We start from the raw sequence: 14,790 nt of genomic DNA, 5'->3' as shown, positions 1-14,790 counted from the left end.
GTAGGCTTCAGCCGCCGGTGTCGGCCGGGCTTTTCTGAGGATAATCGGCGACAGCGTTTTCTCCAGGCAGGCCCTGTCCCCAGTGGGGCTCAGAGGGTCGGTGCTCACCCCCCCCCGCTGCTCGTCTAAGACTCACTGTGCTGTCCTTATCGGCTCCCTCAACAGGAGATGAAGATCTGCTCCGCCATCATCAACCTCTTCCACCTGATCCCGGCCGCGCCGCAGACGCTGGTCAAGCCCCTGCTGGAGGTGGTGATGAAGACGGAGCGCGCCATGCTCATCGAGGTAGCCCGCTTTCCCGAGCTCCGCACACTGGCGCTAGGCCCTGAGTCCAGTGGCACGGGGCCGGTGTCACCGCAGAGGTGGATGGTGTTCGGCTGCACCGGTGCCTGATGCGGTTTCATCGGTGCAGCGCCAAGCGTTGTTTATTTTAACAGCAGCCCTGCTGTCAGCGCCTTCGGTTTGAGAGAGGGCTGCTGGGCGAGTGCCCCAGTGCCCCCGCTCCCGTGCCCCCGCACCCCAGTGCCCCCGTGCCCCCACACCCCCGCGCCCCGCTCCCGTCACTCTGACGGCGGCTCTCTGCTCTGCGTGCCCCGCAGGCTGGCAGCCCCTTCCGGGAGCCTCTCATCAAGTTCCTGACGCGCCACCCGTCCCAGACCGTGGAGCTCTTCATGATGGAGGCCACCCTGAACGACCCGCAGTGGAGCCGCATGTTCATGGTGAGTCCTTCCGTCCGGGCCAGTCCGTGCCCGTGCTGTCCTCATTCTGCTCTCAGTGACCGTGTGTGCTGATGTTTTTCTGTCTGTGCCCTCTGCCCCTGCCTTTCCAAACAGAGTTTCTTGAAGCATAAAGACGCCAAGCCTCTCAGGGACGTCCTGGCGTCGAACCCCAGCCGGTTCGTGCCCCTGCTGGTGCCCGCGGGCCCCGCTGCGACCGCCCGGCCCGGCTCCCCCTCCACCAGCACGGCGCGGCTGGACCTGCAGTTCCAGGCCATAAAGGTGAGGGGCCGGGTGGCAGGAGGGAGGCAGCTGCCACAACTGAAGGGGGCTCCTAATTTGGAGGAAGAACAGCTGTTCTGCCCACTGCATTTTCCTCCTCTTGGTGAAATCCATCTGCCGTGGGATTTAGGAAGTTAAATGAATTGTGAAGTTGCTAAATTTGTTTACTTTGTGGCGGTGTTCAGACTGATGCCTGCCATGGTTCGTAACGCTTGACTGTTCTCCTTCCCTGTGCATGTTCTTTGATGCGGTGGATGGGTGTTAGTGAGATAAAATGCACAGAAGCCTCCAGCTCCAGTCTGTCGCAGGCCACGCCTCCTGTCTGATTTCACGCAGGCCACGCCTCCTGTCTGACCTGTCGCAGGCCACGCCTCCTGTCTGACCTGTCGCAGGCCACGCCTCCTGTCTGACCTGCCGCAGGCCACACCTCCTGTGTGACCTGCCACAGGCCACGCCTCCTGTCTGACCTCTCACAGGCCAGGCCTCCTGTCTGATTTCACGCAGGCCACGCCTCCTGTCTGACCTGCCGCAGGCCACGCCTCCTGTCTGACCTGTCTCCTCCCCTCAGATCATCAGCATCATTGTGAAGAACGACGAGGGCTGGCTGGCAGGGCAGCATTCTCTGGTCAGCCAGCTCCGACGCGTCTGGGTCAGCGAGGCCTTCCAGGAGCGCCACCGCAAAGACAACATGGCCGCCACCAACTGGAAGGAGCCCAAACTGCTGGCCTACTGCCTGCTCAGCTACTGCAAGTACGGCAGCCGCGGCAGCGCACAATGAGGCAGAGTCACATGATGTGCAAATACAGACGCACACGAGCGTGCGGATGCACTGCAGATAAACGCACTCGGAAAGCAGAGTTGTTTGTACTGCCACTGTGACCTGAATAGAAAAGTCTCCAAACTAAAACAGCGGGAAGTTGCAGCTTTTATCTTCTTTTCCTTGCAGGCGTAACTACTCTGAGATCGAGCTGCTGTTCCAGCTGCTTCGCGCTTTCACCGGGCGCTTCCTGTGCAACATGACCTTTCTGAAGGAGTACATGGAGGAGGAGATCCCCAAAAACTACAGCATCGCTCACAAAAGAGCGCTCTTCTTCCGCTTCGTGGAGTTCAGTGACCCCCACTTCAACGACGAGCTCAAGGCCAAGGTGACATCGCCTGCCTTTCCTCTTCACAAAAACATCACGCTTTCTTTGTTCGCCAGTTTTACTGAGTTACTCTAGTTTTCATATCAGTGTTGCTTGCACTCACATACTGAAGGTTTTACCTTCTAAGCACCAAATGGCACCAGCAGAGAACTGAATCTGACGGATACTCAATAAGATTTATGCATCCTCATTGCAGCGTTATGCTAGGCTCCAGAACTGGACGTCATCCAGCGTTTATATTGCCAACACCGATTTTTCTCATGTGCAGTGGTTGGGGGAGGGGGGCGGGGAAGCCTTTTTTAAAAAATTGATTGGCTGCCTGTCAAACGAAGCGGTGCTATTATGCGGGCCTCCGAGGGGCGTTCGGCTCGGGGGGGAGGTGACGTCGCCCGTGCCGCGGCCCCCTCGTCCGCCCCCTGAACGTCTTTGAAAGTTCACACGCGCTCTTTGACACGGACGACTGCAGCTCTGCCACGAGCAGCATTACGAGCAGCAGTCCTGTTTTTAATTAAGGAAGGGGGCACGGCCCGCTCCTGCAGCCGCGCGCCGCCGCGCCCCTCCGGAGACGGGCCCCTGAAGGACCCCGCTGAATATGCATGGCTCCTCCGCTGCGGGCCGGCGTCACACACTCCGCTGAGCCCTCAGAGGCAGCACACACTCCGCTGAGCCCTCAGAGGCAGCCTCACACACTCCGCTGAGCTCTCAGAGGCAGCCTCACACACTCCGCTGAGCTCTCAGAGGCAGCCTCACACACTCCGCTGAGCTCTCAGAGGCAGCCTCACACACTCCGCTGAGCCCTCAGAGGCAGCCTCACACACTCCACTGAGCTCTCAGAGGCAGCGCTGGCAGAGCGCTACAGGCCGGTGTCACACACTCCGCTGAGCTCTCAGAGGCAGCGCTGGCAGAGCGCTACAGGCCGGCCTCACACACTCCGCTGAGCTCTCAGAGGCAGCCTCACACACTCCGCTGAGCCCTCAGAGGCAGCGCTGCCAGAGCACTGCAGGCCGGTGTCACACACTCCGCTGAGCTCTCAGAGGCAGCGCTGCCAGAGCACTGCAGGCCGGCCTCACACACTCCGCTGAGCTCTCAGAGGCAGCGCTGCCAGAGCACTGCAGGCCGGTGTCACACACTCCGCTGAGCTCTCAGAGGCAGCGCTGCCAGAGCACTGCAGGCCGGCCTCACACACTCCGCTGAGCTCTCAGAGGCAGCGCTGCCAGAGCACTGCAGGCCGGTGTCACACACTCCGCTGAGCTCTCAGAGGCAGCGCTGGCAGAGCGCTACAGGCCGGTGTCACACACTCCGCTGAGCTCTCAGAGGCAGCGCTGGCAGAGCGCTACAGGCCGGTGTCACACACTCCGCTGAGCTCTCAGAGGCAGCGCTGGCAGAGCGCTACAGGCCGGTGTCACACACTCCGCTGAGCTCTCAGAGGCAGCGCTGGCAGAGCGCTACAGGCCGGTGTCACACACTCCGCTGAGCTCTCAGAGGCAGCGCTGGCAGAGCGCTACAGGCCGGTGTCACACACTCCGCTGAGCTCTCAGAGGCCGGCGTCACAGGCGCGTTTATAAATATGACTCTGCCGCGGCGCGGGAGAGCGGACTCTTAACGAGGCTGAGTCTCGTGGCCGTCGGCTGTGAAGGGCTGACGGCCCCGCCCCGTAATCGACCGGCTCGGCATTTTATTTAAAACCGGTTTCGGCTTCCCAGAAACTTTCCAGGGTTTCCCGTTTAACAAACGGTGGAGACGAAAGGAAAGCGCAGGTAAAGATTTGTTTGGCGAGCTTACTTTAAGCGCTTTGAAAGTCGAGTGGAATTTGAGCCGTGCGATCGGAGGCTTCTCCCTTAAACACATTCCCCGGCGCGGCGGTGTTTATGCAGTTATTTGGCGGGTAATTGTTTTCCGCTGGCGAGGAGCAGATGCCTACGCCGTGAGTGTCGCTTCCGCTGACATTTAAATAATTGACTAAACAATTTCCCTGAAAATGCCACGCCGGAGGGAGGGGCCGAGAACAGGAGCCGGGGCGAGACCGAGCGTTTGACTGGGCTCCCGCGGCTCCACGGCGCGCTCCCGCAGCTCCTCCCCCCTCCTGTCCGTCAGCGCCCCCCCTCAGCTCCTCCCCCCTCCTGTCCGTCAGTGCCCCCCCCCCCAGCTCCTCCCCCCTCCTGTCCGTCAGCGCCCCCCCCCCCCCAGAGAACTTCTGATGTCTTTGTCCCGGCCTGTAACGAGCTGGCTGGCGCGGAGGGGCGGAGCCCGGGCCTTTGTGCGGCGCGCGGCCCCGGGTCTGGGCTGTGTGAGTTCTAATGACCTTTTCAGCGATGCGCAGTGTTCGGCTGTAATGAATGGAGCTGATGTGATTCCAGGCCCACGTTTCTTATGCTAATGGCTGGCCGAGGCCCTCGTTAGCCCGGCGGGTAATGGAGGCACATCTGGAGCGAGCGCTAAGCTGACCCGCGGGGCTCGGGGCGCTCGCTGTATTTACACTGCGGATCAGCGTCGGGCTCGCCAGCGCGGCCCAGAGTTCCCGCGCCGCGTTCGCGGCGTGGGTCGCCGTCTGATTGGCCTGCAGGGCTGACCGTGCGTGTAGAGCGGGGCACTGTAAAACATCCTCCTCCTCTCAGACGCTCCATCCCGTCGGCAGTGACGCCGAACGCGGGAAGGGTTCTCGGAGAACTTTGGCATTAGCATGCGAAACCGAGCTGGCGGAGTTCCAGGTCCTGTGGTCTCCTGTCACTCAGGCTTCTACACAGCAGTCGGGGAAGGCCGGAGGGAGACGCCCGTCATCTAATGGCATTCAAGCAACGCGCCTCAGTCTCTGCAGCCATATCTCTGTGATTCATATCAGAGAGCTGCAGAGTCCACAGGAATGGATAAGTCAATACAGGAGCTGTTATAGTTGTAGTTTTAATGGAAGTAGGGTAAATAGGCTATATCTTAACATTCATATACATATTTTATTTACCATTTAATATGCGACACATTACTCTACAGCTTTAAAAAGAAGAGTTCAGCACTAAAAATTATTCTTGATTTGGTAGCTACACTCCCACTTCAATCAAGAGTAATTGGCTTGCTAGCCATGTGACATGCTGTGCAGAGTGTCTCTCAACAGAAACTGATTTTATAGGCTAAGTGATAAGCCGGAGGAAAGATATAGTCTGTGATGAGACCGGTCCCTGCTGCTCATTAACATGGGTGCTGTGTTTTTCTCTCCTCTCGTATTTCTAGGTCTTGCAGCATATCCTAAACCCGGCCTTTTTGCACAGTTTCGAGAAGGGGGAGGGGGAGCAGCTCCTTGGGCCCCCTAACCCCGAAGGGGACAACCCCGAGAGCATCACCAGCGTCTTCATCACCAAGGTAACCGACTGACCGCCTAGGACTGCTGCGGCTGGATGAAGGGGCTGTGTTTAGTGTATTTTAAGGCCCTGGCTTTCTGGGGAGGGGAGAACCACCAGTGGGAGTCTGTGAAGATCAGATGAGAATTTTTTTACAGTTGTTTACCTGCCGCAACCTCAGGATGAAAGAAGCCTATACATATTTATATGGTGTCACAGCTTGAGTAAATACTTGATTCTGACTGGCTGAGGATCATTTGAGTCTATATTTCATGTTGCATTTGAAATCTTTATGATTGTTGAGTCTAGTTATATATTAATGCACCAAAACAAACAAACATGTCTGAGGCATAAAGAGTTTTCCAGCTCCACATGACCACCTCTGAGTTGTCAAAACAGGGCTTCAGGTTGTATTTAAAACGGACCCAGTAGGACCAGCCTGTGCCCCCCCCCCCCCCTCAGGTCCTGGACCCGGAGAAGCAGGCCGACCTGCTGGACTCCCTGCGCATCTACCTGCTGCAGTTCTCCACCCTGCTGGTGGAGCACGCGCCGCACCACATCCACGACAACAACAAGAGCCGCAACAGCAAGCTGCGGCGCCTCATGACCTTCGCCTGGCCCTGCCTGCTGTCCAAGGCCTGCGTGGACCCCGCCTGCAAGTACAGCGGCCACCTGCTGCTCGCCCACATCATCGCCAAGTTCGCCATCCACAAGAAGATCGTGCTGCAGGTGAGGGGGAGCGGAGTCACGAGTCCCGCGCTGTGCACGGTCGTTGAGTGAGGGGCTGGCGTAGGCTTCTGAATGATGGCCCTGCTTTTAAATACTGTTCATCTTTCCTGTGTTTTTTTTCGTATGTTGTTTAGCGTATTGTAAAATAGTCTTTGGGTGCGTTGTGGTTGCAGTGTAGCCTCTCTGTTGTACTTTGTAACCTCAGCCATTTCTGCTGTTTTGGGCGAATGTATGACTTCATAGAGAGCGTGAGTGAAATTTCAAAAGAACTATTCTAGAGTGCTTGATGTCACGCGGTTGTACTTATAATAGATATTAGAGGTCGACTGGTATGGATTTTTCAATGCCGATGGTGGTGTTTACACGAGCAGGAAGGCAGCTCTGCAAGATTTACCAACATTTTTCTTCCTTCTCCCCTAGTGGGGAAAAAGGTCAAAAATACCAGGTGTAAATTGCATGTGAGAAATGAAAATTCACACCAGAATATTGCGCATGGCTCCGGATTGCACAGAATGTCACCCTTGAGTCTAATTATGTTTTCTATTAGACAAATTGGTCTGGAACAGAATGGGATATCATTTCCCTGGCTGACGGAGACTATTACCGATTTTGTGTAATCAGCCTAATACTTAGGGCACCTGAATATGTAGAAAAATGATACAGAGAAGAAAAGGTTAAATGAATAAATATCAATATAAATTACATTTTTAATGAACCATGAAAAAGGTAGGGACTACTCCCAATTTATCATGCTCTCGTGGGGCTGATATAAAAATAACCAACAACGCTTATTATAATGCACAATGATTGTTATTATCATGACAGTCTTTTCTGCACTCAAGTAAACTTGATGTTTTGTTGAACTAAACTGGTGAACAAAGTGGCTGTGACATGTCACATGACTATTCGTCTATATTATGGTTCTAAATATGATCTATTTGAGAAATGAAATTAAGGGGAGTGGGTCCACTATATTAAGACCATTGAACTGGCCAATTATTAATAACATTGCATGTATGAGGCATGCTACAGCAGAGAATTTTCTCTTCAGTTCGTAAATGATGAGCCACTCTGTAAACTGAACTGCAATCCCACTGATGCCTGCCTGATACAGCAACAGTTATAGCAACAGTCTTCATGTTAGTTGGCATCTGTCACAGAGTCTGTCAGTGTCTGTAAACATTAGAAATTTGGTTCAGCACTAGGAAGCAAATTTAATTTAGGATATTTCCTGTTAGGATGGATAATGTTGCATTATTTTGGCTTGATCACTGGTATTTATTCTAGTCTCTAATAATACAAACAAGCTAGCCTTCCTGAATTTCATGGCATAGCTAAATTGGGAGCCTGGCTAGCTGACAAGGTAGCGAGCCAGCCAGTTAAATATGGCAAACAGACGAAGCTGGAGTGTGTGGGAGAGGTTGCTCGGAGTCATGCGGACCCCTCTCCCCGCTGTCCCCAGGTGTTCCACAGCCTGCTGAAGGCGCACACCATGGAGGCGCGGGCCATCGTGCGGCAGGCCATGGCCATCCTCACCCCCGCCGTGCCCGCGCGCATGGAGGACGGCCACCAGATGCTCACCCACTGGACCCGCAAGATCATCGTGGAGGAGGGCCACACGGTGCCCCAGCTGGTGCACATCCTGCACCTCATCGTGCAGCACTTCAGGGTGCGGCCCTCGCGCGCTCCTCACACGCTCACCACACATCGCGCTCGCGGTAACGGGGCTGGGGGCTGCTCTTCCACAGCCTCCGGGCGGTTTAACTGGGCAGAGCGGACAGGAAGTGAGTGTGTGCATAAAGGTGTCTTCTCTGTCTGTCTGTCCGTCTGTCCGCAGGTGTACTACCCTGTGAGGCACCACCTTGTGCAGCACATGATCAGCGCCATGCAGCGCCTGGGCTTCACCCCCAGTGTCACCATCGAGCAGAGGAAGCTGGCCGTGGACCTGGCCGAGGTGGTCATTAAATGGGAGCTGCAGAGGATCAAGGACCAGCAGGTACATGTTCTGTCTCATCGGAGAGACGCTAATATTGTACAGGGACTGCTTTGCCAATACGTTTTTGTTTTTGCCAATACGGCCATTATGTGTACAGAACGTATATGAGGTGCTTATGAGATTGACGATATGAGTAAAACCATAGGGAGCAGAGTGAAAAAACCACCTCCTAACCAGGATTTATGAGATTGATTTCTCATACCCAGAGGCTAGAAGCTTTAAATGAACATGACTGGTTTTTATGGACGTGTGTGCTCTCTGTTATTCATGGTAATTGTCAAATGTGAAATTGTGACCAGGGATGTCCTCGTGATCAAACATCCCTTGCCATTCGTCCTACTGAAATTGGGCACTTCTACGTAACCGCGGGAACCTCTGGTCCCTGTGACGTACTCCCTTACCTGTTGTGTGTTTGTCCCAGCCGGAGTCTGAAGGGGACGCCGCGGGCAGCGGGGAGGGGACCAGTAGCGCCTCTGGAGCCGTCAAGCGGGGCCTGTCCATGGACTCTGGGCAAGACGTGAAGAGATTCCGCACAGCCACAGGCGCCGTGAGCACGGTCTGTCCTGCTTAAACTCCGCCCCTCTCCTAATGGTTAACCGTGGGCCTGGGGTGCTAGCGCTGGGGAACCGTGAGCTCAGTCTGTCTCTTTTCGTGGGTAGGTGTTTGGGCGCAGCCAGTCCATGCCAGGCACTGAGTCCCTGCTCACCAAGCCCGTGGAGAAGCAGCACACCGACACCGTGGTCAACTTCCTCATCCGCATCGCCTGCCAGGTACGCAGGACCCCTGTCTTTCGGTACCTCAGGTCAAGTAAAACATCGTAACGACCAGCTGTGTATGTTTCTTCACTCCCATGGTGACTCAGAACAGGGCTGCTGAGAGTGTGCATCCTGCTCAGGGCAGTAGGGGGCAGTCATAGGTAATCCCTCAGACTACCACAGTGGAGAAGTGGAAGTAAGGATCCCATAGAAACCGCAGGGTTAGATAATCTTTTATATTGATGTTACAGAAAGGGAAGTTCCAGCCATTTTCCTGAGTCACAAGCAATCCCAAGTTTCTCAAAATCTCTTTAAATAGTTGTACCTGTTTTAGTGGAATTTTACGGTTTAGCCAGATGAGTCATAATTATGAGAAAAGCAGGGAATGGCTGATTGGGTGTATTGTGTAGCACAGTTCAGAAAGGCCATTTGTAAAATGTCAGGCTGTTTTTCTGTATGAGGAGAGGAGAGTTGTGTGAACGGGACAGACTCATGCTGTGTTTGTGTGTGTGTGTGTGTGTGTGTGTGTGCGTGTGTGTGTGTGTGTGTGTGCGTGTGTGTGTGTGCGTGCGTGTGTGCGTGTGTGCGTGTGTGTGCGTGTGTGTGTGCGCGTGTGTGTGTGTGCTTCTCCCAGGTGAACGACACCGCCAACGTGGCCGGGTCACCGGGCGAGCTGCTGTCCCGCCGCTGCGTCAGCCTGATGAAGACGGCCCTGAGGCCCGACATGTGGCCCCGGGCCGAGCTCAAGCTGCAGTGGTTCGACAAGCTGCTAATGACCGTGGTAAGCAGACGGGCGGGCGGGGGGGAGCGGGCGGGCGGGTGGGGGCGAGCGGGCGGGCGGGCGCTCGACTTCCTCAGCGCTGGGAGGATGCCCATTAACCGGTGTGTCCGCCTGCTTTCACTCTGAGACCAGAACAGTTCCAGTACCAGCTCTGAAAACGTCCAATTTTATGACTAATCATGCAAATGAGAGCCGTGTGAAAGTCACTCAGAAAGGTGTTGGGTTGCTGCTGTTTGAGATCACGCTAGCTGCTTCCACACGTGGGTGAACTCGTGTCGCTTGCTCGGTCTTTCGCTTTGAATGAACGCGCAGACAGCACGGGAGTGTGTGCGTTTCCCAGCATTCCGGCCATTTCTCTTTGTATACGATGCCTTTGGGTGCTGCCTGTGCCTCAAACACCGTTGCTTTGTCACTGAGGCTCCCGATGCATGCCGGCAGTCACATCTCTTCTCTTGCAGCTGCGCTAGTTTATTATAATCTATACGCCCGTCCAGCATTGTTATATATGACCCTATGCATGCTGGGACGTTATTTGTTCAGTTAATGGATGAACCACACCTGTATGGTGTGTAGTACCTCTGCGTTGATGACACTTGTCTCATTTACCCGAAGTGATTGCATCTTTTTCATTCGCTACCTGTAGGCTTGCGGAGTGAACAGCGGTGATTTTTGCAAGTAGATAATTACCTGCATATCTTAATCTTCACTTTCCTGTGTTAGCTCATAATCATTAGCGTGGCGAGAAGACTCGCGGCGTATGAATTTCACGCACGAAATCCTGCTCGGCTGAGAGGGAGCGAGCGTCGGCCTGCCTGTGAGGTCCGAGCGCTCCGTTTGAAATGGACCCAGCCGCCGCCCGCGTGAGTGTGGCCTGGGAGCCAGACCGATATGCGTTGAGTTTCAGTGTGTGGACTGTGTGGCCTGGACTCGGGCAGATCGATGCCGTTTCTGTTTGCCTGTGAGAAAGACCTTTTTATTGATCTGCGCTTCTCAGGTTGCCTCTTCAAAGGTTCCCAAGGGCTTCACCTTCAATAGTTCGGCTGGTGCAGTCCGTGCCGGGAGCGGCGTTCTGTCTTTTGTCCCGAATCTGTATGCAGGCCGTGCTCTTCGGGTTTGTCTTTTGTTGTCTGGGTCCTCCGTAGCGAGGCGTCGGTGCTAAGTGCTTTATTTGAGTTTTCCGCTGCCTGGATTGATACCCTCTTTGGCTCTCTCTTCCTTTTTGGAGAAGGTCGGCGTGACCGATTCAAATGTCAGACGGAGGTCCTGCCATTAAAGGGCCCCGGCCCCGGCACGCCAGAGCCCCTCTGCGCCGATCGGCTGCGTTTCGGTGCCGTGCCCTCACAGGCACCCGCACACGCTGCGGCGCCTCAAACTTGCTCGAGGCTCTAATTGTAACGCCTGAAATTTCCTCCGGGGCCCCAGAGTGCAGGAAGCATTTGCAGGGCTGGCATCCGGTTGGTCTGGAGTGTTCTGAAAGTGTGAAGGCCCCGCGGTGGCCTTGGTTCCTGTAAAAGGGGATTAAAAAGGTATTTAATGCCTCTCTGCTGTCCGTCTGACGGCACTCATCCTCTTTTTGGAATAGCACTTTTTTTCAGCAGAATAAGTAATCCGTGCGCATGCAGAGTCAAAGGCGAACGCTTTCTTGCTCTGAAGAGTCATTCCGTACAGCCAGCAGAAGGTTTTGTGCCGTGCTCCTGCGCCAGACAGTTTTAGCAGTCTGCTAATGTAATCACATTGACACACCGGAACTGTAATGCCCAAGCATTTAGCAGCTTTGACCAGCCTCACATCTGACCGCTATTGTGCAGCAATCCTCACATTATTCGCTGCAGTTTACATTCATGCAGGGAATGTGTAATATGAATGCTGGGCTTGCTTGTTGCTGTGTGTAGTTTTCTTCCAGAGAGAAAATGGAGGCCCCACTGCTGGCTCGCACGCATGCACGCTCGTTTCCGCGGCGACCCCACGTGCCCGCGCACGCGCGTGTGCGCCCGCTCTCTCTTTCACGCGCGTGTGCGCCCGCTCTCTCATTCACGCGCGTTTTAGCGCACGGCGGCCCGATTCCACATGAAAGTCTGTGGAAGAACAATATTTGTGGAGTACAATGAAAGTGAAGTAAGAATCCAGCTGAGTCCGGGCGGGGAGACTGACGCAGAGGGGCGGTTTGCTATAAACGCAGCGGCGCGCGTCCCGCGCCGTCCTGCTGTCAGGGGCCCGTGCTCACAGCGCTCCCCCGCCACACAGCTGAGCTCTCACTGGCTGCTTCACAGCAATTAGCGCACGAGGAAAATTTGGCTCCTCATTTATGTCGGAATAACATAATGTCAATTTGAGGGAGCGCTCTCGCGGAGAGTACCTTTATCTCCTCTCTGCCTGGGCCCCGGACGTAAATTACCTGCTGAAGTAATGACAGGCCGGCTTTACGGGGAGCCCCATCAGCCCGGCGGCTCCAACGCTCCGTGACTTTATTTGTTTACGAAAGAGCCCGTGTAATTTGGCCCGGTCGCGCGGGTGCCCTGTCCCGCTGCGCTGCGTTGGAGCGGCGCGTTTCGCCTGTGCAGCGCGCCTTCGGATTCCGAGCACTCTGAAGCCTTACAGGTGTCTGCGTCTGAGAGAGGGAGGGAGGGAGAGAGAGAGAGAGAGAGATAGAGAGAGAGAGGGAGAACTTCACCGCTCAGAACCCACATTACGTATAGGGGATGGGTGAATGGCTCTCAGGGTGGCTGGGTCCCATTTTAGACAACAAAACCAAATCAATACATGTACAAGGAGGGAAATCGATAGCTTAATTTGTCTTAAAGCTGAGACGGGGAGAACTGCGAGGGCTGCTTTTACTCAGCGCACGGCCTGCGGTGCAGTAAACTTGCCTAATGCGGAAGGCGGGGCGCTGTCACACCGGCGTGGCGGATCAGGAGTGCCTTCCGATGGCCCTTCAGTTGCTTAACCCTTCCGTGCCTGGAATGTTAATCAGACGGCCTCTTTCATTTCTGCCATTCAGATTCTCCACCGACACTCAAACACAAATTTTTAATTAAAAAAAAAAAACGTCTGTTGTCAAAGCAGAATGCATAAAGCATTCTCTTAACCAGGGCCCTGTGAAGCTGCTATCGCAAAGGAGAATGGTTTCGTGGCATGTAATCAGAAGTATATATAGTTTTTCCGCAGTAATTATCCACGTGTGAGAAAGTGATGCGCTGCAGAATACGAAAAGCACATTTCAAAGGAATAAATAAGCAGCAGGAAACGCATTCACACCATGCTCTTTTAGAATTGGCTGGCTAGGATAATTTACTAGGCGGTAGCTTGCCAATAATGTAAATATGGCACTCTAGTGGGCCATTTTAACACTTGTAAAGAATGATAGAGGACAGAAGACTGTTCCAGGATAGATTGTAAACAGCCAGACTGTGCACAACAGTTAGTCTGTGCTCCCCAGTGTTTTGACAGTCGTGTGCAAGTCAGTGAGTGCCTGCCAGCTCTTTCTCTAGTTTCATGTCGATTGCAGAAGCCTAATCTTGACATAAAACTCGAAAAATCGGCACAAACAAAACATGAAATCATTACCTGAACCCATGCATAATGAGAGGGAAATTTGGTATAAAAATGTTGGAATTTTTTTCACGAGCATTGTGTTTTTTTAAATTTTATATATATATATATTTTTAAATTTGTCTTTTTAAGACATCATGATTCTAGGGCAGTAAAGAATGAACGTGGCGTTTGTCCAGGCAAGTATCTATTTCAGAAATACAGTCCAGACAGATCAGTGTTATTTATTTATTTTTGTGACTTTTCCCCCCTTGCTTTCATATCAGCGTTGTTCTAAGATGGAGCCAGGCAGGGTTATCGCTGCTCGCTGCCAGTTGACTGAGGCTTTTTTGTTTTCCTGTGTGCGGATCGTTGTGCGCCAGCCCCTCCTCGCCTCACCAAACGAGCGGCTTTGTATCCGCCCCCCCCCCCCTCCTCCCGTGGGGGAGCGCACGCTCCACCCGCTCGCCAGCCTTATTAACCCTAATGAACAACACTCCAAAATCTGATTGCTTTTCATCATTCCATTGTGCTTGCTAGTTAGCGACTTAGGGACAGGCTGCAATAATGGGCTTGAATATCCAGCGAAACTGCCCGGCTGAACGGAGAAGGCCTTTTTACTTGATTGTCTTCGCGTCTCAGGGGTGGAGCCAACTTCACTCGCCAATCCCAGTCACTGTCTACTCAGGTCTTTTTGTTCTTTAGTTCTTTCACCTCATTTGGTCTTCTGTGCCTGTATTATTTCATATACTTTCTTTCATACACATCAAAGACATTCAAGTTTTTGATGCTCATGAATAATTTAATGAATGGCTTATTAATGAAATGGAATGACAAAGGAATAGATTCTCAAGCACAGGGAGGAGCCTGTTTGAGAGCCAGGGTGTGTGGTTGAGCCAGTCCTGACCTTTGGCTTTATCCCTCCCCTTCCCAGGAGCAGCCCACCCAGGCCAACTTCTCCAACATCTGCACGGGGCTGGAGATCCTCAGCTTCCTGCTGACGGTGCTGCAGTCCCCCGCCATCCTGGCCCACTTCAAGCCCCTGCAGCGCGGCATCGCCGCCTGCATGACCTGCGGCAACACCAAAGTGCTGCGGGCGGTCCACACCCTGCTCTCCCGCCTCATGAGCATCTTCCCCACCGAGCCCAGTGAGTCCCCGCCCCCGTCTCCCCGGGATACGGGCGTCTATTTTTAGCGCCCGCCGCCGTTATCCGGGGACGGCCGACCCCGCTGACGGCTCGACACAATCTGTAATCCATTATCTGCCGCCTTGAGCAAATGGAGGTCAGTCTGGTGAGGAATTGAGGTCAAGCCGTGCACTTATCCTGGGCTTGGAACCCACGGTCATTAAGGCTGTGTTCCCTAAACTTCACCCCACCCTGCTGGCCTCACAGAGGGCCCATCCTTTATTACACGTATCTAATTCTGTCATGCCTGGCGCGGTACATTTTGGTCAACTGGGGGTTTTAACTGCAAGTTGCTTTTGCAGTTATAGGTGTGGTACCCGGTTTGGCTTCCGTTAGGGGAGG

At 54.0% G+C, this 14,790-nt stretch overlaps 1 protein-coding gene across 3 annotated transcripts in view; it reads left to right on the top strand.

The window, feature by feature from the left end:
* Positions 1-14,790, top strand: part of trrap (transformation/transcription domain-associated protein) — a 98,016-nt gene that overhangs the window by 27,848 nt on the left and 55,378 nt on the right. For all 3 annotated transcript variants that reach the window (XM_064322899.1, XM_064322897.1, XM_064322898.1), the window contains 13 exons: positions 166-285; positions 600-719; positions 834-998; positions 1,567-1,748; positions 1,945-2,143; positions 5,366-5,494; positions 5,935-6,201; positions 7,664-7,870; positions 8,039-8,197; positions 8,619-8,753; positions 8,857-8,967; positions 9,587-9,733; positions 14,196-14,409. In XM_064322899.1, the coding sequence (XP_064178969.1) occupies positions 166-285; positions 600-719; positions 834-998; positions 1,567-1,748; positions 1,945-2,143; positions 5,366-5,494; positions 5,935-6,201; positions 7,664-7,870; positions 8,039-8,197; positions 8,619-8,753; positions 8,857-8,967; positions 9,587-9,733; positions 14,196-14,409 (2,155 nt within the window). The remainder of the gene's footprint in view (positions 1-165; positions 286-599; positions 720-833; positions 999-1,566; positions 1,749-1,944; positions 2,144-5,365; positions 5,495-5,934; positions 6,202-7,663; positions 7,871-8,038; positions 8,198-8,618; positions 8,754-8,856; positions 8,968-9,586; positions 9,734-14,195; positions 14,410-14,790) is intronic.

This window comes from Anguilla rostrata, chromosome 2, assembly GCF_018555375.3.
Source record: "Anguilla rostrata isolate EN2019 chromosome 2, ASM1855537v3, whole genome shotgun sequence".
In the NCBI taxonomy this organism is placed as follows: Eukaryota; Metazoa; Chordata; class Actinopteri; order Anguilliformes; family Anguillidae; genus Anguilla; species Anguilla rostrata.
The sequence above is the reverse complement of the archived record's forward strand: the minus strand, read 5'-3'. Positions and strand labels throughout refer to the sequence as shown.